The sequence below is a fragment of the Nanorana parkeri genome, unplaced genomic scaffold, assembly GCF_000935625.1.
Source record: "Nanorana parkeri isolate BGI_ZX_2015 unplaced genomic scaffold, ASM93562v1 scaffold457, whole genome shotgun sequence".
Taxonomy (NCBI): Eukaryota; Metazoa; Chordata; class Amphibia; order Anura; family Dicroglossidae; genus Nanorana; species Nanorana parkeri.
The window spans coordinates 434774-460173 of record NW_017306725.1 but is presented as its reverse complement, the minus strand read 5'-3'; the positions used below and the strand labels follow the sequence as shown (position 1 = coordinate 460173).

The 25400-nt window shown below is 41.2% G+C and overlaps 1 protein-coding gene across 1 annotated transcript in view; it reads right to left on the bottom strand.

Moving 5' to 3' along the window:
* Positions 1-25400, bottom strand: part of VWA8 (von Willebrand factor A domain containing 8) — a 235770-nt gene that overhangs the window by 208118 nt on the left and 2252 nt on the right. Inside the window, 3 exon segments of the mRNA XM_018560480.1 lie at positions 2011-2121; positions 3636-3766; positions 19888-19965. Of these exon segments, the coding sequence (XP_018415982.1) occupies positions 2011-2121; positions 3636-3766; positions 19888-19965 (320 nt within the window).

Genomic DNA, 25400 nt, shown 5'->3' with positions numbered 1-25400 from the left:
TGGCCTGGGCCCAAACTTCAGGAAATGGATTACCATATTTTATGCCAACTAGCAATCTAATATTTTAGTTAATATTATTATTATTATACAGGATTTATATAGCGCCAACAGTTTGCGCAGCGCTTTTTAATAGACTTCTTTATCCATTATATAGATGCACAAGACAAAGATGTCCCCTATAATCACTTTCATTCACCCAGGTGATCAAAGCTCTTGTCCTTAAGATTCACCAGATGGAGGATTACAATGGTATTACTTAGGGATGCACCAATACCGATACAAACATCGGTATCGGCGGCGATACCGAGTATTTGCATGAGTACTCGTACTCGTGCAAATACTCCGATACAAAAAACGAGTACCTGTGCCGCGTCCGCCATCTTCAGGGACCCGAATCCGCTGCACACAGGACCTCCATCGAGTCTTCAATGAAGCAAGATGGCCACGAACTCCTCCTCCAAGACCTCAGTCATCTGCTCCATTCTGACCTCTTCTCCCGCTGATTGGCCGATTGGATGATTGACAGGCTTCCTCACCAGTCAGGAGTGACTGGTGAGGAAGCCTGTCATCATCCAATCGGCCAATCAGCGGGAGAAGAGGTCAGAATGGAGCAGATGACTAGGCTGTGACACGGAGTGGCTGAAGCAGACGGAGAAGACGACACAGCAGGTTAGTACTGCCGCACCTCATGGGGCTGGGCACAAAAATGCTGTTTACCGGCATATATTATTTAAAAAAAAGAAAATAACTATGTAGATATTGCTAACTAAGGCTTGTATCCCCCTAGTGGTGAAAATAGATGAGCACATGTCCAGACTGCAGACCAGAACACAGTGTGGCACAGCTATATCCAATTCTGCATACCTGGCTTTATATTATAAGAAAATGTAATAATAATATAAAGCCAGTTATACAGAATTGGCTGTAGCTGTGCCACACTGTGTTCTGGTCTGCAGTCTGGACATGTGCTCATCTATTTTCCCCACTAGGGGGATACAAGCCTTAGTTAGCAATGGCATGATAAATATTCATTTCATTATTCAATGTCTTTTTTTATATTATAAATGTTATAATATTAAAAAAAAGACATTGAATAATGAAATGAATATTTATCATGCCATTGCTAACTAAGGCTTGTATCCCCATAGTGGGGAAAATAGATGATCACATGTCCAGACTCCAGAACAGTGTATTATTGTATAGTGTGGCACAGCTGTATCCAATTCTGCATACCTGGCTTTATATTATAAAGTTCTTATAATATAAAGCCAGGTATGCAGAATTGGATATAGCTGTGCCACAATACAAAGTGTTCATGTTCTTCATAATATTAAGAAACTGACCTAAAATCATGATTTTGTATTGCTTTAGAAAAATTTGAGCTGTCTCTTTGAGAAAAAGTATTGGTAATTGGTATCGGCGAGTACTTGAAAAAAAGTATTGGTACTCGTACTCGGCCTTAAAAAAGTGGTATCGGTGCATCCCTAGTATTACTAACAATATGAAAACTGCACGTATATGGCTTTATGCTGATAATCTCGTTCTGCAATTAATACCATATAGGAATGTGGTGGGTACCCCAGACTAAAAGTTAATTGGCAAAAACCAGCCCTTATTAGGGTTTACAACCGTTTTACGTAGGATTAAGTAATTATTTCTTCTGTGACATCCCCCCAGACTCTGTGTAGGTGTGGTTAAAACATCCTGTCACTATTGGCTTTTCCTGATATGTCTGCATTGGGATATGAAAAAAATCACCATGCTGTTTGTATAGACTAAACATCCTGACTGAAGGTGAGTGGGTCATCCTTGCTTGTCCAATTGACCTTTGATGTCCAGGGTCACCATTTTCTTCATACATCATAATGTAAAACCAATTTTAATCAATAAAGCTATTCACGCAGTAATTCAATTTACAGCTACCTTTATGCCTTAGATTCATCCGTGCATACATTAAGAACAAGGTTTAATCTTGCTAAATGTGAGTAACGTAGTGTGATAACAGCTTGCCTGATCAATGTAGAACGCAGTCCCAGATCGTATCTCTCTCCGCTGCTTAAGATCAGATTCGGTGGTGTCTCGGGACAAAGCAATATATTCCACCTCTCTCTTTGTCAGCTCCTGTAACAGGAAAGAGAATAGGAGTATTACTGTACCAAGAAATAAAAATACAGTGAACTTAAAAGTACAGGTAAGGTCCATATTTTTTAAAGCCCAATTAAACCTTCAGTTTAATTAACTACATAAATTCCAGGTGCATCAACACAAAAGGGGTTCAAAGTAGGGATGCAAAGAAATTTCGGCCGCCGCAGCATATCGGCCGAAAATTACACTTTTGGCAAAATGCCGAAAGTGCCATCTTTTGGCCAAAATAGCGGTGTATCCCTGCTTTCTCTTCTTCCCCACTGGGCGCTTCTCTGTGCCCCAGCAGGGAGGAGAGAAACTGTCACAGGAAGCCGAGTGGTATGTGGGAGGAGAGCGCTGTGAGCGGCTGGCATCTCTTCTCCCATGCCGCTTAGCCTCCTGTAAAAGATCAGGAGAGCGACTGTGTGGGACAGCTTGCAGCTGTCTCTGCCCCAACACTGCTGCTCTCCTGATCTGTCATAGGAGGCTAAGCTCTCCTCCCGCACCACCCCGCCTCCTGTAACAGATCAGGAGAGCAGCAGTGTGGGGGCGGAGAGAGCTGTCAGCTGTCACAGGAGGCCGTGGCGGTGCTGCAGAGGAGGAGTCAACTGTCAGGGGAGATTGAACTCTCCTCACTGCACCGCTCGCTCAGCCTCCTGTGACCGCAAGTGATGAAAGATAAACATAAATGTAAAAGTTTTTACAAAATAAATACAATATTTCAAAAAATTTGAAAAGGTTAGAAAAAAAAAATGTCGGTTTCGGCCTGACATTTTTTTTTCATTTTGGTTTTGAAATTTTCTTTTTGGTGCACCCCTGGTTGAAAGTCTTAAAGTTAATTTTCTTTCTAAAGCAGCAATAGCTCGAGTAGAAAAGCCTGTCCCCTGCCAGCATTCTGCAGAGTGAACACTGTATTTTCACTGCAGAGGTCCAACATGCCCCCTGCAGAGTCAGACCTAAAACTCTGCAATCCACAAAGCTCATGTCCCTGCTAATGAAAGAAGTCTGACTCAGAAACAGTAGGGGACATGCCAGACCTCTGCAAAGAGATCACTACTTCCCAACAGAGAGTAAGGGTCCTACTTTACAGCATGCTGGAAGAGGACAGGCTTTTCTACTCAGGCTGTGGCTGATTTTTAAAGAAAACATACTACAAGACTTTGCATATATTTTGTTTTGGTGCACCTGGAACGTGTTTAGCTAATGTAAACTGAAGGTTCAATTGGGCTTTAAGAGTTTAGCAGAAGTTCTTATGCTAAATGTTAAAATCTCACCTATTCAGGTCCCACTTTTAAATAACTAATCATGAGTATTCATTTGGGCTGTGTCTGCTGTCACAGTTCACACAAACATTTTTCATAACCAAGTATAACTACTTCATCAATGGATGTGTTGCTCAATTTCTTCCACATGTAGCAATGACAAATATGTACTATACAGAACTATTATATGGCCTTGTATCTACACTGGAAAAGAACAGAAGCCTGATAATGCACCATACAGAAACTTACCAAATATTGCATAGCAATGGAACGCCTTAATGGACCTGGGGGACCAATGAGGAAGATATCTTGTCCCAAGAGGTCTTTCTGCATTATCCATCTTAGATGTTGGACAACTGCTTGGCATAGTGGATCAGAAACTAAAAGCAAACCACATCAACAAAGAATATTTTAGAAACCATGTTATTAGGTACCCCTATCTTATACTCATATAAAAGTATATGTGACGAGTAAGATCTTGTATGCAGTGGTATGAAAGTCAGTAACTTTACAAGTATTTATGATTCAATTCCTGATATGTCACAATATACAGTAATTGCAGCATCTCAAAAGGTGCTCCACATTTTATCATTTAAAAAAAATTGTCATTGGGCTTCTGCCAGTGACTTTGCCTAGGCTGAGATGAAGTCATCAGTGTTGCTGCAGACTGGAGAAATCCTTTCTTCTGGTCAGTGATCAGACTGCAACATTGTAACTTTGAAGCAAGTCACAAGGTAAGAGGCAGCAGCAGTGGAGCAATATATTTCAGATACAGTTCAGGCACCACCAAAAACTACAATCTACATAAGGGGTAGGTAAACACTGGCCCTGAGCTGATGGAGGAACTAAAAATCCCATTAGGCATTGCAAGACTCTGAGCTGAAGGGCCAAAGTTGGCCTACGCTGATCTACATGATCTGGCATCTCAGTTCAGATAGTAGATGCTGACCCTAAATGATGCCTGAACAAAGATTGCTTTGTCCTTCTAAAGAGAAAAGCAAATCAAAGTATTATCAAGGGTAGTACTGTGTTCTCTGTGAGAAGTAATAAATACCTGCATGTGTTCTTGAGAGCTCATTCATACCATGTGCAGTGACTGGCACTCTTCTGCACCTCAACACTGCAAGGACACATAGAAAACAACTGTTTTCTTTGTGCGCTGTTCAGACCGCAATGCTATCTTGAAGTGCAAAAAAAACGAGATGCTGTATTTTTCCACACCTCACGTCAGCACTGGTCACCACACCGCAGCTGAGCTGAAGCGATAACAAATGAGTGAAATACGGTTTTGACATTTCAATAAAGTTTATTGAACTTATTGCCGCGCCTATTTATTGTCTGGCACAAACTGGACACCAATCCATACACTAAAAAAGATCATTTAGCATGTGGGCTGATGTGAATGAGCCCTTACACATTCCTTAGCCTGCATGCATTTAACATGAAAATAAATATATAATGCTATGGTAGGTCCACTTTAACTACCTCCCGGCCAGCCGCTGTGTATACACGGCCTGCCGGGAGCTTCTTGGATGTAACTGGTCAGGAAGGATCCATAAATGCATTCTTTACAAGCCAATGTATGACCCAACCACCTGCATGTCCCAGCAAAGGACATGCAGAGGCATTTTTTTCTGTTGTCCTTTTGGTGACCACATGCAGCTGGAATTAGTCTCGTTTCCCTGTTCTTAGGTGACAGCAATGGGGCCCTAAATGGTCTTTTTGGTGTCCTAGGCCTTGTTGTCCTAAAATTTTACATATTGTACATTTAAAGAGCCCATCCGGCTTTGACTCCACTGGCAAATATGACTGTCCTGTACAAGTACTCTAAGGTGATAGTGATGTGCACAGGAAAAGCTTTTCCTACTAAAAAAAATAACTATTTTGGTGACATTTTTAAAAGTATCAAATCAAATGTAAATGCAAGTTCACTTCAATGTATTTTTGCTTGGATTTATTCAAGTGTTAATAAAAATCACAGCATGTGAGCAGTGTGTTTACCTGTAAACACTATTCTAAAGAGCATCAGCTTCAGCAGGCACTTGTAAAGCTTTTAACAATCATCAAGCAGATTTCTTGAAGACCTTAAAGGACCACTATCATTAATAAAAAATAGTTCACTTATACAATGATAGTGTACACTAGGGGTGCCCATTAGGTCGATCGCGATCTACCAGTCGATCGCGTAGCGATGACTGGTAGATCGCGATGTCCTGTCTTCTTAAATCATGGAGGCAGGGCGCTGGGTGACGTCACACGACTGTTAGGGGGCAGCTTGTTTTCTTGCCATGTGCGCAAAAGGATCTGGCTATGGCTATGCTCCCGCGGTGCTCGTGCGGCTGCCGGCTGAATGTGTCAGACGGAAAGGGGCGAGACACCTCTCCCTGTGTGTAACGTCGGCCACACGAGCACAGTGGGAGGATAGGATGCCGGCGCCTCTAGGACGCACTGGAATGTAAGCCGGCCGACTCCCTGCGTTCAGGGGAGGGAGGGGGCGTGGGGTTGCACCGCAGCCATGTCCCCCGCCCACAGTTCGATCGCCCGCACCCGGAACGCAGGCCTATAGTGCCTGCATTCCGGTCCAGTGTGATCTGCAAAAATAGTGCTTGCAGCATTTTTGCGGATCGCAAGGGACCGGAACGCAGGCACTAATGTGCCAGGGTTCAGGGTGCAGGCCATCGCACTGTGGGCGAGGGGCCTGGCTGCGGTGCCATTGACTTCAATGCACCGCCACGCTCCCTCCCGCCCCTGAACGCAGGTTTTTTTTCGTTGGTAGATCTCATTGAGCTCGTCATTTGAAAAGTAGATCTCCAGATGAAAAATTGTGGGTGCCCCTGCTGTACACTATACAAATTACTATTTTTTTCACATTCCAGTAGCTACATGTTTCTTCACATTTACAGGCAGAATGAGCTCTCCAGAAAAAGTGACAGGGGTGATTACAATGGTTACCTTCTATTTGCAACCTGTCACAAATTTGGTAAATTCAAACTTGGCATTTGATGGAAGAATACATAAAAATTCTAGGCTGACAGTTGCAGAATTCTTTTTTAAATAAAGTATCAGATAGGAGAAAATTATAACAATAGCAATGGACCAGTGGTTTGATAGCAACCCTCTTCCCCATTTTATCAGCTATCTTCCTTTTAACCCTTTCGCTGCCAAGGGCGAATGGCATACGGACCTACAAAAGTGCTTCCAGCTGGCCAGGTCAGTATGCCATACGGATTAAAAAGGGTTAAAACACAGAATTAATTTTAAAGATTTGGATTGTTACCTAAAAATGTGTGTCTCTTCAGTATTTCTGATAACTTAAATGTTGTTTAGTAACTGCCCAGTAGCTTAATGGCCTAGATATGATCTCACCTTTGTTTTCTACACACATTACGGAGCAAAATATGTAAGTCATCCAGTCAGGGTTTTCTATTCTTCATGCATCACTTAAAAGCAGCATTATGTTCTATTTCTTTTACCAAGTTTTTTTCCTGTATTCAGTACTGGCTAGATATTCTATTTAGGTTTAATGTCCCTGTGTTAAATACCTTAAATCTCCAGTTTGTCTCAAAGAGAACTTTGTAGTACAATGTCTGCTTATAATGTCTGTGCCCCTGTCCCCTAGCATTTAGTACTCTAAGACCTTGACCCCATTTCTACATTGCATCCTTCCAAGCGGTTCCTGGGAATTGCAGAGCAGGCCAAATGTCGAGAAAAGACACTTCAGTCTATTGCATGAGCATATTCTCATGGGATTTAGGCTGCTTTGTATTCCCCAAGTTCTCACCAGAAGAAGTGGGACCTCACCCTTTCCATGGACCTACCTTTTCTTTACAGGCACACTTCTACAGCTGCTAAAGACCAGACAGTTTTACAGGGGGAAAGAGCCTAGACATAAAAAAAAGCAGACCTTGAATTTTACATTTTTAAAGAGAAATTCCAGGATTTATCAAAGTTAACCCTTGCAGTGCAACTCACCCTGCAGTGCAAGGGTTAACTGCTCATTTTGGTCTAGGGTCGAAAATAAAGAAAATATACTTACCTGATCCTAGATCCTGTCTGGCTTCTAGACTAGTGCCCACAGCGTCTTCTCTCCCAGGCTCCGGCCGTTTAAGGACCCATGACATCATTATGTCTAACAGGTCTATTAGATGTGAAAACGCTGAGGGAGAGAAGTGGGTGGTCACAGCCGCAGGGCCGAGAATCAGGTGAGTATGTTTTATTTATTATGTTCCTTAGACCAAAATGAGCAGTTAACCCTTGCAGTCTGGGGGGTAACCCTAATGCAAGTTAACTTTCGAAAATGCTGGAGTTCTTCTTTAAACTTGCAGAGATGCCATAAAATGTAAACAGCACCAGGGTTGTCATGTACTGAGGTGCATTGTAGTCCATTTACTTTAAATATTTTGCCTAACACAGCATGACACATGCATATCAGTGCTTGAAAACACGTTTTGTGGTGTGAATGGGCCTTAGAATGATCAGAATGTAATAAGAGTAACTATTTAAAACTGATCTCTAGGCAGGTATAAAAGACACAAATGAATGTAGCTATGTAATCATTAAAATACATCTAAAGGCTCCTGTATGCCAGATTAAAAAAGTACCAGATCCGTTACTAGGGGCTGCACAAGCCTAATAATGTCAATAAAAACTGCCTTTACCTTCCATGACTGGGCCAAATCCTCCTTTATTTATTGTTGTCTCCCATGTTCTCCCTCCCATGCACTGCAGTTCACCGTAGGAGGGTTTCAGCAGTACTGCTAATGCAGAAAGAAGTGGGCAGGACTAGGTGTTGCCAAGACTGACTAGCTACAGGATTATGAATCAGCAGTGACAATACTGAAAGCCACACCCCCTACAATATTTTTTCATCCCACTGTAGTGCATGAAGACACAGCCTAAATGAGAGAGGCAACTCTGCTCTTAATTCAGGAGCATTGCAGCATATTTGCCACATAATCACTGGAAGCTGCATTAGGTGGACTTCACTGGCAGGCTCAACAGGTAATTAAATGTTTATACTTAATGGGAGACCAAAGTTGTACTTTAATTATTCATTATATGTATTTTGTAAATGCAAGTAGGGTGCTGCAGGGAGCATGCTGATAGTAAGAAAGAGCACAGGGACAGAGGGATGAGCTCATCAGTGTGCTGCTACTTTTTTCACTGTGTACTTACAAGGTAGGGGAGGGGAGAATATCTGCAGTTTATATATCTGAAGTTAAAGTGATACTGCAGCAAAGAAAGAAAGATCCCCTTCCCTGTTAGACAGGGATGTGCTGTGGGGCAAAGCTGTCAATATCCCATGACTGGATAGACAGAAATAAAAATCCTTTTGATAGGTAAAACAGCTCTCAGATATAAATTGCATCTGTTTATTTAGCTGTTTTCCTGGAATTCAGCTTTAACCATCTTTGCATTTGAATCCAGTCAGGCAGGTCATTACATATTGTGGTGAGCTTTATGTCAAAGTCTGTACTGCTTTATTCCACTTTATGGGGAGCAGCTAACATCTGACACTCAGAAGACCAGCAGGCTTATGCTACCATAAGTCTGGGATAAGTTCCCTGTGCTATGTGTTTTCCGTAATCAACTATGAGTGCCTATTTGTAGATCATCTACCTTACTTTTTAGAACCTCTAGTTACTGTATACTTTTATTATTACTATTGTTCACTTAATCATCTATTTCATCTGTTTGCTCTGGTTTAACCATGATTGTTACATCTAGCTCTTCTGCATTTCATAAATAAACAAATGGTAAATAAAGTATGCTTTGAAAGGACAGCATGTATATTCTGAAACTACATTGCTGGTATAACACTGGGAGTTCTTCAAAGATTTGCTACTTCCTTTAAAAGAGTTATAAAGTCCCAGCATATACTATCTTGTTATAACATCAGCGTTGTAATAGGAATACATACTAGAGTTGTTTTTTATAAAGCAATCAAAGCTTACTAGAAAGAAAATCCCTGTTATGTAGTGAGAGCTGCCTCTTTCCCTGCTGCTTGATGTGATGCAAACTCAATTTCTCAACACTACATATCCCATTATACATTGCTTAGACAATGAGGTGTAGTTCAGGCAGAAGGCTCTATGAGAGTTATTGCATATTCACAGTGAAAATGTGTCAGACATTGCGGAAGTACATGCTATGGGCATATTCAATAAGTTTACAAACATCTAGATCAGTGGTTCTCAACCTTTCTAGGGCTGGGACCCTTTGGTAACTTTTGCCAAGTGGTGGTGACCCCCAAAGGTAACATTTAGGGAAGAACCAAAACTAGCATCTGTGTGGGACTCAGTAGGCTATGCAGGTTCTCAGGTGGCAAGTGGGACTATCTGGTGGCGCCCAGTGCGTGCTCTGTGGTGCCCGGTGTGGCTCTTTGGTGATCAAGCACTCACCTCCCCTCACTCCTGTCCACTCCCCTCTCTCTGATCTTCTCTGGCCTGCTGCTGCTGCACCACCATCTAGTAGAGCTGACACTGCTGCGCTAGGAGGAGGCTGAAGAGCCTCTTACCTAGCACAGCACAAGTCACGTGGGGACCCCCTCAACTGTGGGTTGTGACCCACTTTGGGGTCGCGACCCACAGGTTGAGAACCACTGATCTAGATCAATATGGTTATTAGGATTGGGATAGAACTTATGGAAATTCATGATAGAAATACCTATTTATTTTTAGTTTTTCCATAAATACCCTAAAAAAGTCTGGTAAGAATATAAAAAGACAGCAAGGCACTCCTTTGACCTATTACACTTTGTTTGCAGCAAGTGCATGACTGTGCACTTACATGATGTCAGGGACCAGATGCGAGGTAGGGGGTGATATTTTTGTTTATCCTAAACACAGATGGGAGTACACACTGCCTGTACTGCATGCAAATAAAAGCCATAGTTAAGAACCTACTTATTATTATCTGTAGACCCCAATTAAAATACTAGATTGAAACCTTTAATTCCTCTCTAGGTACAGATATTAGTATGTGGCTCTAGAATTGTACTGTATTGGAAAAAATACCATGTAATCTAAAACCACCATTACCTGAATCCAACATAGTTATACAACCTGAGCAATTTACATAATCTCACTGTAAACTGTAGATTTCAATAGTTTATATAGAGATAAATTAAAAGTAATTAGGACTATAAAAGGATGCAAATAAATTATCAAGAGAGTAGCTAATTATAACATATGTGAAGATCAGTTACAGTTTATTCATGGCTTTGGGGAAAATTTACATGGCTAGCAGATGAATCAATCGATTAAGGACCATTTTTAGCTTGAAGCAAAATGTAATCAAAGCTTAGGAAGGTAATCATTAAAGAATCCCAAGGGCCTTTGGCTTTCTATGACTTACAGCTTCTCTAAACACTGAAGTAGGAAGGATGATATGGTGTGCAAATAAAAGGCGATGTAGGTGGTTGTCCTGATGTCTAAGTGTATATTAGCGTCCAAATGGGGGCTTTGGCTTTATGCTTATGTGGTCCGGAATCAGGTTCTATCCATGCTGTAAAATGTACACTGGCTGCAAACTCCATTAATCACAAATTTGGGCTTACTGCATGGCCTGTAAGGATTTTTACAAAACACTAAAAGTTCTTCTGCACCCAGTGCCAACTACAATTGTGTTAATTATGATGGCAAAGTTGTCTCTTTAAAAAAGATTTTCTGAACCATCCATCCTGCTTGAAATAGAACTCCAAGCAAACAAGTTTCCCACCTGCTCATCAGACATAGAATCAGTGTAATCAAGCTGATGTATCGTTCAGTGAGCAGGCAAGTGATACAAGTAGTTGTAAGGTTGAACCATAAATAGTAAAGTTATATGTCTGGCTGCGTAGTATATTGGAATCATGAGACTGCATGAACATAACTAAAAAATCATTGAACGGTAAAAAAGCGAACATAAAAATATTTAAGCTGCGTATTTAGCTGCAGTCTGGAGTGCTGCTTTAGGGTTCTGTAAAACTTCAATTCATTCAGACAAGCTATTCAGACAGCCAATGACAAAAGAGTGGTGAAGACTACATGCATTCTCCAATAATTAGCACATTGTGAGAATAAACAGCTAGCTTATCAAGTGCTTCATAACAAAGCAAACACATAAATATTAACCTATCAACCAGCATCTTTTGTTTTAGTTTTGGATAGAGTGGGGAAGGATTAGAAGACCTGTCAGGTTATTATTGCTGTCTGTGCCCCCATTAGGGAGATTCGCCCTCTCTATTTGTCCTGGTGACCATTATCACTGAACGTGAAAGAAAATTTGTGTGGTTATCAGAACAGGAATAGGTGGGGAATCTTCCAATGGTTCCAACTAGTTCTGGGAGCTTCCTGACTACCAGGAAATTATCTCTCTTTGGAGGGATTTCCTCCCACTTACTGTTGTAGCTATCAGACAGAAAGTGAGGATAAATCTCCCCAATAGAACACAGATGGCAAAAAAAAAATGACAGGGGTTGTAACTATCCTTTACTCCATTCAAAACTAACTCTGGCTTCAGTTCTACTTTAAACACATCCTGTCTCACCAAATGTATTTCAAAACAATTGTAAGAACAAAATGTCCAGAGTGCGGTATACTTTTAGCTTATTATTATTTTTATTGATATCAGTCTTCAGAAGATAACAGATGTGAAATGCAGCTTTAGACCACAACAATGAAGAAATACAAGTGATAACCAAAGTAACAATTGATGTCACAATGAAATGAGATACTGAAAACATATACAATGAAAGGTTTGCCAACCTAACAGTGTATATAGCCTTTGCTGAGGGATGGAAACAAATGAACATAAACGTGCACTATCTTCAGCACCACAGACAGCAGCTCAATACATGCCGTGGAAAAAATTGGCTTTGAGTACAAATCATTTTCAGTGATATATTACAAATGAGATGCTTTATTGTACACATATGAAATTAACATTTACAAAATCAATAGGTTCTAAATAATGCACATATAGATAGGTATTTCAAACAGAAAAATCACTGTGTAAGCACATCTGTCTGTTGTACTACAGCATGGCCTTGCAGCGTAAAACAAGTTCTGAAGTATATTCAGCAGGTATAGGATAAATCTGAGCCAGCAAATGTTGCATGGAAAATGTGAGAACCACCCATAAGGCCTTGGCTTGAAACATATATAGAAATATTGCTTGGTGTTGGTGGGAAAGCCCCTTGCCTATTGTATTTTTATAGCATATCAGAACCAGTGACCACATGTTTTACTAGCTGATGTTTGGTGTATGGATATGACCCTCTTACTTGTATGTCTTTGCAAGCATTAAAAAGCTTCAAGGGAATTTGTCAGGATATGAATATATGAGCTGTGACTGCTGACTTGTACTTGTGGTTCTAGGCTGTCAAAGTCATTTCACCAAAGCAAATAAGAATAAGGTCCTAAAGCCTTGGAACTTCCACTTTAACCACTTGCTGTCCAGCCGATCATAATAAAACGGCTCCATGGCACACTCTTGACGACGGGTGGGCCCTTTTGAACTTCCTTTCCCGCTGCCCCGCTCATGCACGCGCCCCTGTGCACACAAGCAGGAAACCGTTCACATTGTTTACAGCCAACTAAGGCTGTTGCATACCAGCATTCAGGCAGCTATAGAGGGTGGGGTGATCAGCACACTTTTACCGGCTGATCTCCCCTCCGATCACTGGACCCTGAGGTGATGTGTATTACATCACTTCCGGTTTCAGTGCATCATTTCTCCAGCTGCTGTAGCTGCAGAAGAAGCTGGTAAAGATCTCTGCGTTATCAGCTTCTCTGGGGTCCCCAGGTGACATCAGAGGTCTAATAGACCCCTGATGTATCCATTAAGAGGACCTGACACTTGTTAGCCCCCTATGTGATAGCAATAAAAGTGTTAGCAATAAGTTTAAATAAACTAAAAAATGTTTTAAAGTCCCCCGCCCCCACATATACACACAAACACGTGTCTGCTGCGCCTACGTGAGAAAACGACAATTGCACTACGCATTACATATCACTGCAAGTTTTGGAGTGAGAGCAATAACTCTAGGGCCATCAATCACTGTTAACAGTAAACTGATGAGCGATAAAAGCTTATAAAATGTTGCATATGGGCAATTTTGGGTATGGTACTTTTTTTGCGATATCATGGGCACACACAAATTTAAGGTCTTTACCTGTTTGGTATCTATTTACCTGACGTGACCTCACCTTTCATATTGTACCAAAAAAAATTGGTAATAATAAATGTTTCATAACAAAACATAGCTAGCATGCGCTCGATGCCTGAGCCGAGGAGACTACAAAGATCTATATTATCCAGCCTGTCACCTAGCTCAGCTGTTGATTGAAGGTCTTGAAGACAGAATAAACAAAAGAGAAAAAATGTTTTGTTTAGTTTTGGATATACTTTGGTTAGAACCTCTGTAAACATATTTTCTCTGTTTGTGTCTCCAATAAAGTGGACCTTTACCCCCTTTCACTAAAAATCACATCAGTAGCATGCAGCTCTGTGTGCCGACATGAAATCATCTTACATTGATTAGTTAAACATATTTTGCTTTTATTCCCCTTAATGAAGATGGCCTCCATGAGAAGACTGGGTAAGAAAATAAAAATAAGGTATGCAGACAATAAAAACATGCAATTATCTATTTTCACTGTCAGTCACTGCCCCTTGCAGGGATTTTCCCCTTCCATCTCTGTTCCTCTAACACTCACTGGAGGTACAGACAGGAGGATGTGGGCACAACTGGCTCTGGCTCTAGAGAGACAGAGCCAGTTGTCAACCAGGCAACATGTTGGATCCTGACAATATTGTCAGGATCTTTTCTATCTGCAGCATGGCTCTGCACTGTCGGCAAATAGCGTGCAGTAGCCTGCTAGATGCTGACTTTGGGTCAAAGGAGTACATTAGGAAATGTATTTCTTTGACCGAAAAAAAGGGTTGGCTTTAGCTCTCTTTTAATTCTTGTCTGTTTCAAGGGTATCATAATGGTACATGTAGGAAAATCTACCAATTTGTGCAGAAGGTTTAGAAACTGTCAAGATTTTATTGCTGTCGATACACCCCACCCCCCACCCCCCCTCATTTTCCACCTGGGACACTACAGGAAGAGAACAGTAATTCCCTCTAGTGGGACAAAACCTGCATTCAATGCCTGAAGTTCTAATGCATTCCCTCTCTATTCACACTAAGGTTGGACTGAAGATGGACTCCGATTTTGATAGCTTTTTAAACTGAACCTCACTTGGGCCAAAAAAGTGGAGTCTCTTCATTCCAAAACCTTATAGTTTAATATTAAAATGGGACTTTAAAAAATGATAATGCACACTACTTTTTGTTTAAGGCCTACTCCATGATGCCCATCATGATTGGTCATTGAGGCTGTCTATGGGCAAATCATTGGGCGAAAGGGAGTGTGACCAAGCATATTACAGCACTCAGGATTTGGTGCTAAGGAAGATAACCGTGAAGATGAAAACACAACTGGGTTTTTCAACTTGCATTTTGATGAAACTTGAAATAGAATGAGGCAAATGATTCAGAAGATGATTAGGTCTTATAAATTAGGCTTACAATTCTGAAATTACCACAAATGAGAACTTGCAAGTTCAAAACAATTACATAGATTGTGCCAAAATGTTTGCGATTATTCTGGAAACCCCTTTGAGATGCATGTACCCCACCTGAATGAAAGTTATGGCTCCCATGCAGTGGAGCAGTCTGTTGTTCCTTAGTACCTTCTGAAAAAGGTTTTTGTTATTCATGAACCCTTTTTTTGATCCATGAGAAAAAAGCAGTGTTGTCATTCTCAGTTTCTGTTTTATTTAAGAAATCGGCATCACATTAGATAATGTTTTTTGTCCTACATCCAAAATTTCACTATATATCATTTACAATTGTGTCACGCCCAGAAACTATTAAAATGCTCAAAAATAACATTTTATAAAGCTTTTCCTTAATATTTGCATTGGCTAAATACCAAGAGAAAACATATAAGGTTAGAGCTGCTTTAAGCTGTAGGTCTCATGAGGGAAAAGCAGAACTGCTGCAGGCACACTAAGTACCGAAAAAGTCTACGCTGTACAGCTGCCTTAACATATTCCAAGAAGAAAAATCAAACACAATTAAGTATTTTATAGCAAATGTGTTGGGTAAAGAAATGACACACATACCTACTGTAGCTATATATGAAAAACAATAAAAAACAATAACAATAAAGTGTAGTTAAAGCCATTTTTTGTAGGTAGATAGTGGGTACGTTTTAGAACCCCTGTGAGGTTTTACTGTTATCTGGGGCTCTGTTAGAGAGATCTCCGCTTACGGTAAAGTTCTGGTGACAACCTTTATCACACAGAAAGTGAAGGAAAATCTGCAACAAGGAAACAGAGAACAATATTAGGACCCTTTCACATTGGCAGTGTGATCGGGTCCACCTGTCAGTTTTTCAGGCAGACCTGATCGGATGCCCAATGCTAGTCTATCGTTGTCTGTTTATATATGGTAACCCCCGACTCCCGCCAGGTCTGGAAAAACAAACAGAACAGTGTTCCGGTTCGACAGACCTAATCGCGCCGGATTGGGGGTAATCTCATGTAAGCGGACACATGGCTGTTTACATCTGAGTCCCCACAGACTGACATGAAGTCCGCTCATTTCAGTTTTTTCCTCCATCTCAAGATCCAATCAGGAGGGTATTCTTGTAAAGATCTGCACAAGCCTCACAAAGCAAACAAGAACTTCCTGTACCTCCCTTGACTGAGTCAAATTCCCCATCATTTGTTTCTCACACACTTTCCCTCCAAGACACTGCAGCTCACAGAGGGAGGGTTTCAGCAGTACTGCCAATTCAGGAAGCAGTAGGCAGGACTAGGTGTGGCCCTTATTATTAAGAGCTGCAGCACATATTTTTTTCTAATGGGAGGCCATACTTCTACTTTATTTTTTTCTGTGATGCTGTTGTTCATTCACTTGAGTTGGAGTTTATCTGTCTGGTGAAAAAGGTTGTCTCGGGAAAGTGAGTAAAAAGCTCTAACAGAGCCCTGGACAATAGTAAACCTGACAGGGCTTCTAATCCTTCCCCATTCTATCCAAATACAAAGAAAACAGTTTTGGATACAGATATACTTTAAATCCCAAGAGAATCCCCAACCCAATGCCTGTGGCTTCATACAATGAACCCCCAGGCAGTTCTCAATTTTCAGAGGGAGCTTATCTTTTCTTTTCTATTAATATATGAATATTGGCCATTAATATTTTAAGTCAACCTTTTGCCACAGTTGGAAGGTAGTTTTTTGGGGGGGTTTTCCGGTACAATTCCAGTACATTTCTACAGTCAATTATTATGGTCAAATGCTAAAGGCTCCTTTTCAACCTCTTAGGCCCCGTTCACATTGAGTGGTTCGCAAATTGCGCGTTAGTCGCGCGTTTTGCATTTTGCGCGATTTGCATTGAGCAAGCTTGAATCGCGGCTGAATCCGCTCCAAAAAGGGTCCTGCTGCAGCGACGCACGACCCGCGACAGCAGGACCCCTTGCCCCATTGAGAAGCATTGGAGAGCGATATCGCGCGGTAAATTGCCGCGATATCGCGGGAATTGCCGCGGGGCCTTAGTGACCAGTGACGTTCATAGTTAGTCACTGGCACCGGGCCCGCTTAAACTGCCGGCGGCTCTGTTTACATTTCTAAAGCCAACTGTCGGCTTTACAATAGAGTGATTCTGGTGACTCAGCTGTCGACAGATTGCTTCTCCGGGCCGGTAAACGGGCTAATATCATGCAACATAAAAATTTGCAACTGCCACCATTTTATTCTATAGGGGCTTTCTAAAAATATATAATGTTTGGGGGTTTGAAGTAATTTTTGGGCCTAAAATGTAGATTATAACATGGTTGCAAAAAACTGAAAATGAAGGGGTTAATCCCTTTAAAATAGAAAAAGAGGTGAATAGTTTAAGGCTAGGTTCACACCAGATGCAGTGCATTGCTGCAAGCACTATTTTGATCGCACCGGACTGGACCGCAGGCATAATGTGCCTTGCGATCCCGTGCGGCCGACCGCATTCACTTCAATGGCCTGCCATGCCCCCTCCTGCCCCACACAAAAAGTGAGCCTTATAGTGAGTTTCCCTTATAGTGCTCATTCACATGAATGTATGAAAATTACCCTGGAGCCTGCATAAAAAGATCTCATGCATAAAAAGTATGCATGTAATGTTAATGTAATGTTTACATTAGTGATGCACCGATACCGTTTTTTTTGGTATTAAATACGAGTACCGGTATTTTGTTTCCGGTACTCGCGCTACTGGATACCGATAACGGAAGTCCCATTAACCGCTTGCCGTCCGCCCGTGAAAAAACGGACGGACGGCAGACTAACATTGGCGGGTTGCCGTCATCAGACGGCATTTTTTTTCCTCCTCGCGCGCGCCCCCTAGCATGCGCGCACAGGCAGAAAAAAACTCACCCGTTCTTTACAGCCGTTACCGGCTGTTTCACATACAACCGATTAGCGGCTCTATAGCCACCGATCAGTTGTATGTTGCGATTTGACGCCCCCCCACCCAAACGGGAAGGGGGTTTAACACCGCGGACTTCAAGTGGTTAAGGAAGCCGGGCGGTAAGTCATTACACCTGATAAGTCCGGGAAGCCATTTCCATGCTCCCTCGTCACCAGGTGATGAGGAAGCATGGAGCCTGCTTTCTGGCCAATCAGGAAGCCGGGGGGGGCGTTTAACCAGTTGACATCCGCGGTGTTAAACCCCCTTCCCATCCAGGCCATTTTTCAGTATTCAGCGCTGCGGTACTTTAACTGACATTTATTCCATCATGCAGCGTCCAGGAAGCTGGGTGGCGGGTCATTACATGCCACCCAGCTTCCTTATTCCTTGTGACGAGGAAGCATGAAGCCAGCTTTCTGGCCAATCAGGAAGCCGGGTGGCGGGTAATGACTCACCACCTGGGTTCCCGATTGGCCAGATTTCCGACTGATCAGGAAGCCAGGAGGAGAATCAGTAAACTAGGGCTGCAACAACTAATCGACATAATCGATTATAATCGATTATTGAAAAAGTTGTCACCTTTTTCAATCATCGATTAATCGGCTTCCGATTGGTTGGCCCTGTTCACGGCTCCACGCTGCGCGCCACACTTCCTCCCCACCTCACGCTCGTAAACTCCCTCATCACCAAGTGCATGGAGCCGGCTTCCCGGCCAATCAGGAAGCCAGGCAGAATGTAATGACTTGCCATCCAGCTTCCTGATACCGGAAGATCCGGTATCGGGATAAGCATCGGAGGCATTTGGGCGAGTATTTAGTACTCGCCTAAATACTCGGTATCAGCTCCGATACTAGTATTGGTATCAGTGCATCCCTAGTTTACATACATAAAACGAAATAGACTCTGCTGGCCACTAACGCAGGCCACAGTATAAATGTCAACAATGTATAGCCGGCGTCAACTTTGCTGCCAATTACACACTACTGATGTTCTCATATCAGCCCTGAATGAGTCATTCATGTTGCACATGCGCAGAATGACCTCAACCTTCAGTCACTCATAATCAGCCAAGGTTTTTCTGCATATGTGGAATGCTATGGATTAGCGCAAAATGTACATATGTACAAATTTGTACTCTTTCAAAAGTGCAAATATTATCCTGTGATTCATCCCCTTTATAAAGGCAATAAAATTACTTTTGCGGCACAAGGTGCCCCACAACCTTGACCTGGTGATATTTTCATAATCTGTTCCATAAACTATTTTTATATAAACAGCATTGTCACACCAGGTTTGGATGAGACCACAAGTGGCCGTTTCAGCACACATTATGCTGGAAAGTTCCAATGTTGTCACCGTAAGGAAAGCTGTCTTGAGAAATGGCATGCAATGTCATGCAACCATTGCTTCAATGTGTGTGTAGACAGGAAGTGGCTGTGCAGAGGATCAGCTGCACTAAGGTACAACAAAGGGTGAAAAAGGGTAAAAACAAGTGATTTAAAAATATATATAAATTTTTCATAGACAGTGCTTAAGCCAACTAAATGTAATTTAGCCAGGGTTTCTTTCATTTGCTATAGAATAAACAATTACTGATACACTTTTTGTTACAGAAAAAATATAATCTCTTACTAAAATAAGATAGTGGTAGGCAAAGTAGCAGTGTAAGTATCCACTGCTGACAGTTCTATCACTCCCTTGCCACCAGAGTTTAGTAAAAAGGCACAGCAAATGTATGTATGGGAGAGGGGGGAAACACTTTAAACTCTGTGTTAGGTGCCTGAATACCCATTGGCCACGCTCAGTCTGGGCCTTGTGTGCATAGCCTTGCAAGGAAACGGTAACTTACACAAGAATTTCTGAGGGCTATGGCAGTGGATCAGGGCAGTGGGGGAGGACTGGAAAGGTAGTATAGAATGCTTAGTTTGCCTAGTATTCAATAAAATCTGTTATGTTGCCTGCTACAAGCAAGATACAGGTTCACTTTTATGACAAAACATGAAATCAAAAAACTTACTGTAGCTCTGAGGTACCAGTTCTGGGTTTCTCGGGGCTTTTATTGTATAGGATATATCTCCAATGTTAATAATATCACCTAAAGAAAGAAGGCAGGAAAAACATTTTGAATATATACAATTTTATGCATAAAGTAATCTCTATCCCCTCTATTGTAAATACACAAGTCACTCATAAACAGGACATACCAAGCTAAAATAATAGCAGCTTAAAGTTGAACACCGGACACAAAAACGTTTAATGTGTACCTTAATAGCGACAACAGCTATGATGTCTCAGTACTCTTGCAGACCAGGAACAGCCCTGCTATTTTTTAGGAGTAATTTAGGGCAAAAGATAGATTTTACAGGGAACTGCCTGCACAAATAACAATTCTAAATGTTCCCTATAACATAAAAAAATCTTGACTTTTTCCATTCAGGGTCATGTTAAGATTTTTAAAATTTTACATTAAAAAGTCACAATAAAAACATATTTTGAAGTGCTTTGCAGTATAATATCACACAGAACAAAATGTCAGTGTAGGATTTGTTGTTAAAGAAAACTCTTGCAGTGCCCCCTACCCCCGCACTGCAAGAGTTAAAAAAGAACTATGGCCCAACCTTGTTTTTGCCATAGTTCTCTTTACGGTCATAGGAGGACATTTGTCCTCCTGTGACTCAAAACTCAGCATATAGCCTGCTATACGCATTTCATTAATTGGACTCACTCCAGGTGTGCAAGCTACTGACTCCAATTAGCAATTGAAGTAATTAGTCTTGCTTTTTCCTCCAACACTGTGAATGTTTAATGGGCGAGTTCAATAAAGACACGAGAAATTAGAAATGTTTGCGTTATCAGCTTAAGCACATTGAGGGAGAATTTTATCAAAAATGGAGCAAATGGCAACCATCAGCTTCTATGGTATCTTTCAATTTAAAAAGACATTATATTATTCTTATATTGTAAAGCGCTGCGCAAACTGTTGGCGCTATATAAATACTATGTAATAATAATAATAATAATAATAATTTAAAAGCTTAACTGAAGAAACTGAAAAGAGCAGCTGATTGGTTACCATGGGCAACTGCCCCAGATTCTGTATGTTCCAGTTTTGATCAATTGCCCCATTGCGCTTGTCTATTGTTGTAACTTGATGTTATGAGGATCAGATCACATTCTATGGCAAATGACTGCAGAAAACCTGTTAATTCCAAGGGGTTCACATACTTTTTCTTGCCACTGCATGTTACTTGCAGTAACAATCATTATTTTTTTGACACATTATTTTTTTCAGCTTTCACTTGCTCATTTCCAAAAATAAATAACATTTTGGCAAGTATCTTTCATGATAGCATGTGAATTGAGCCCAATGTCTTCTGCATCAGTCAGTCAAATGACCGTCTCTTTTGTTGTTTTCATCCATTTGAAAATAACTACGGGATCTGTTTTTCTTTTTTGCCAGATGCCACAATATAATTACAAATGACACGTTGCCTGTAACAATTAAACTGTTTGGAGAGCAGTGCACCAGGATGCCCTCAGCATAAAGTAGTTGTCTCCATTTATTCTGTGCAGACACCAAAAAAAAAGTAAACAATTCTATTAAGATATAACTGATGACATAATAGGATGTAATTCAGTGATAGATGACATTGTAATTAGCTGAGACATGTATTGCAGGTTGTCGAGCAGAAAGATTAGAAAAATTATAGATAGCAAAAACTGTCAGCTGAGTGTTTTATGTATAAAGTGCTATCAATCTGCTTTTACCAGAATAAAATCCAGATCCAGCCTTTGGGCATATGATATGCACGTACAATTTAATACATGACTTCTCTCCTTCTAAAAATAGCTTGTAACAATTCACACGTAGAGCTTTGGTAATTAGATGCATATGATTGATTTTACTCCCTTACCTATTTAATTGCTTCATCTGTGAAACACTCACAATTGTAACGCAACTTTGTTGTATTTTTAGAAGACTAACATTTATTTATGTGAATTTGAATTATGTGTAAAAGAAGCCAGAATATATGAAATGAGAATATACTCTGAGATTTAGGCCTCATTCACACGACTAACAGCCGGCCCGTACAGATCCGTGCTGTGTGCACGACCGTATTGGGCCGCTCCCGGGAAGGACAGGTGCTGCGTGTGATTTGTACGCCTGTTCTTCTCTATGGAAGTACCCGGCCGTACGCTCACCCGAAGTGCACGTCCGTGCGGGTGTCGTGTCATGTTATGAGATTTTGTGATCATGTTTATTATAAATTCTGCTGTGGAACTTGATGGGTGTTAGGAGGTCCTCTTTATCGATATGTATTTTGTCCCTTTTTAATATATTTGCATACTAATTTTTAATTTTCGTACAAATAAATAATATATTTTACTATATATACTTATTATCTTCTTGTTTTGGACTTGTCAATTAATGCCTAAAAAAACTGCTTTCTCTCCAATTGTTACTACTATTCCACTAGAGGTTGGCACCCTAACACTCAGGATCTGTACACCACAATTCACTTTGTTCATTTTCAAAACAATACAAACTAATGATTTTAGGGCAGTTTCTTTATAATTATGAACTGAAACTTAATCGGTATCGGGACATTTTTTAATTATCAGTCAATCACAAAGCGTGGAACAATCCTGGCGTCATTTTCATTTTGAGACCAATTCATTGTTTGTGACCACATGCACAGTGGCCCCAAGTGTTCCGCATGCAGCCACCCCCGGGGTAGGAGAGTGCTGCCCTTCTCCCCATACCCGTCCATTCAGGTCCCAAAGACAGGCGCTGGGGCACAGGTTCAGGGCAAGGCTGGCACAGACAGGGAAAGTTCTGAACAGTCCAGTGTAGAGACAGAGGTGCAGGGCTGACCAGTGCTGTGCCGGCACCAAGAAGGAGGAGAAGATGTGGGGTCGGACCGGCGCTGTCAAAGACAGCTACCTTGAGGTCCCCAGCAAGCGGGGGACCTCAGGCAGCTGCTCTTTGTTATAAATTTAAAGGGCCAGTATCGGCCTTAAGTATCAGGGTATTTTCACAAGTACAAGTACTCGTGAAAATGCCCTGTATCGGCCCAGATACTAGTATCGGGACATCCCTAGCAATGATGCTGTGCTTCTCCCCTCTGCCAGCGTGCAACTTAAAAAGAGAACTATTGCTATCATTTTTTGCCATCGTTCTCTTTAGGGTCACAGGAGGACATTTATTATGTCCTCCTGTGACCCAAAACCCAGCATATAGCGGGCTACAGCTTCAGTGTCGCACGTCAGCACTAATTTTGGGAATCAGTGACCTTCACTCTCCCCATAATTCTCCTTTAATATATATCACACCCGGCTCTTCTACATTAACCCCTCAGGGGCACAAGGTGCAGTAAGCACACACCAGGACACACAATAAAAAGTCAAAACCTGCACTTCACACAGTGGTCGTCCAAGAATGCCCTGTGGTCCCGACAGCAAGTTAGAATAGCCACGAAGTATGTATGTTTAACCCCTTCGTGACTGACGACGTACAGTGTACGTCGCCAGCATCGGGGCTGTTTGCATGCCCTAAGCGCATGTTTGCATTTGCATATAAACCAGGGGGTGGGTTAGCGTTAAAAAAAGGTGTATAATTATTATTTATTATGTTTTAACACTTTTTTTTTTACTGAACTTTATTGCTATTAGGCTCTCCGCCTGCTATAAATAAAAAACATGACCAAGATAGCCATTTTTCTTAGAATAACCACTTTAAGACCAGGAAGTACAGGTACATCTTATGATCCTGAAATGGTTATATAGAAACAGTAGTCATGTGACACAGTTAAAACCCAGAGATGTCTGGGGACAAGGGAGACTGTGGAGGAACGAACGCTAGAGGGGTAAGTAACCGGAACACTATGTTTCATGGGGTTTTGAAGCAACATATCATAGGAAACCTTTCCTTTGAGAAATACGTAGGCTGTTATTGTTGCTTTCTTCTGAAAATGCTAGATGCCTCACTGGCATGATTATTCTGTGGGTTCAATTCTTTCTCTTTCACTGACAAAGAACAAGTATGCAGATGAGGAATTTTGACTTTTGTGAATGCAAAAATGTTTAAAATCAGTTACTTAGAAAAGTAACCAGCATTTTTAGAATGAAGTCATCTTTCCCACTTCATATACCTCATTACATGCTTTTTCTGAAGTGTCTAGTTTTATATTATGTGTGCACAGGGTACTCTATCCAGTGTTTTTCTATTAACATTTCTGTGCAATGTAACTGCTTAGAAGGCATTTAATGACTATGTTGTTTATTGACATTGAAACACCCTTTTCATGTAGAAAAAACACTTGGATGAGTTGCTCAGTTGACAAAACATACAGGGTTATTGAAATTCTGAACATTATATACACACACACACACACACACACACACACACACACACTAAACCCTAACAATTACAGTCTTTAAAGCCCAAGTGAAGTCACAGAAATAGATTTTCAGCCAGACAGACTTTATACTAACAACCTCCATTTCACAGTGTTACCTACAACTTTCCTGAAACAGCAGCAGTGCAGACAAAGTCTGTGTGAGGACACTTGTGATGAGGGGTGTGTCTGTTACTAAGCTCTGCCAGCATAGAGCACTGCAGTGGGATATCAAAGTACATAATTTCAGAGAAAAAAAGGAAATTTTAAGGCATTCCCAAGCAAAAAGTATTCTTAAATAACATATAATAAAATGAGTGAGACTTCAATTGGGCTTTAAAAGAGTTTATTAAAAAAAAAATCAATGTTAAAGAAAAAAACATTTAATTACAACTTAAGTATTATTATAAATCCTTTAATTAAATAGCGCCAACATATTGGGGGTGATTTACTAACCTGCACGCACGCACGTATTTATTAACCAAAAAGTCTCTAAAAGCATATTTCCACTAATGCCATATATGGAAAAATCATGCACATGATGCATATATAATGCTGCTTCACAGTTTAGACAAAAATTGTTAGCTCATGCATTTACATTCCTGCATTCATCAACTCAAGCAACACAACATAGAGCTAATTTACACAACATCACCTTGCAAGTCATGCTTGACTTTGCACAACACACCTGCTGGGTGTGTACACACTACAAAGGTGTTTAGATTCCACCCATAGATCATGCTGGGAGGGAACACACTACAGAGGTGTATACATGTTCGTGGTGTGTTTATAAGGTTAGTAAATCAACCCCATAGTGTTGTTTAAGTAAACTGTTATGATTGCGGTAGTTTTTCTAATGCAAGGTGAACTAATAACACCCTTCTCACCACCCTTGCCAGTCCCCGCTACACTCAGCTGCAAGGATGACCGTCGCCCACTGCTCATGTCAGCCAGTATAATGGTCCTGATACTTGAAAACTTCACTACACAGCTCCAGAGGCTGTGTAGCAAGATAATGCTTGCAATGGCGATCGGTCATGAGACTTATCTGAGCCTTCTATCTTCCAGGACAACGTCGGGGGTCTGTGGAGTGAACTTTTCAAGTGTTGGGACTGTTATACCAGCTGGCGTG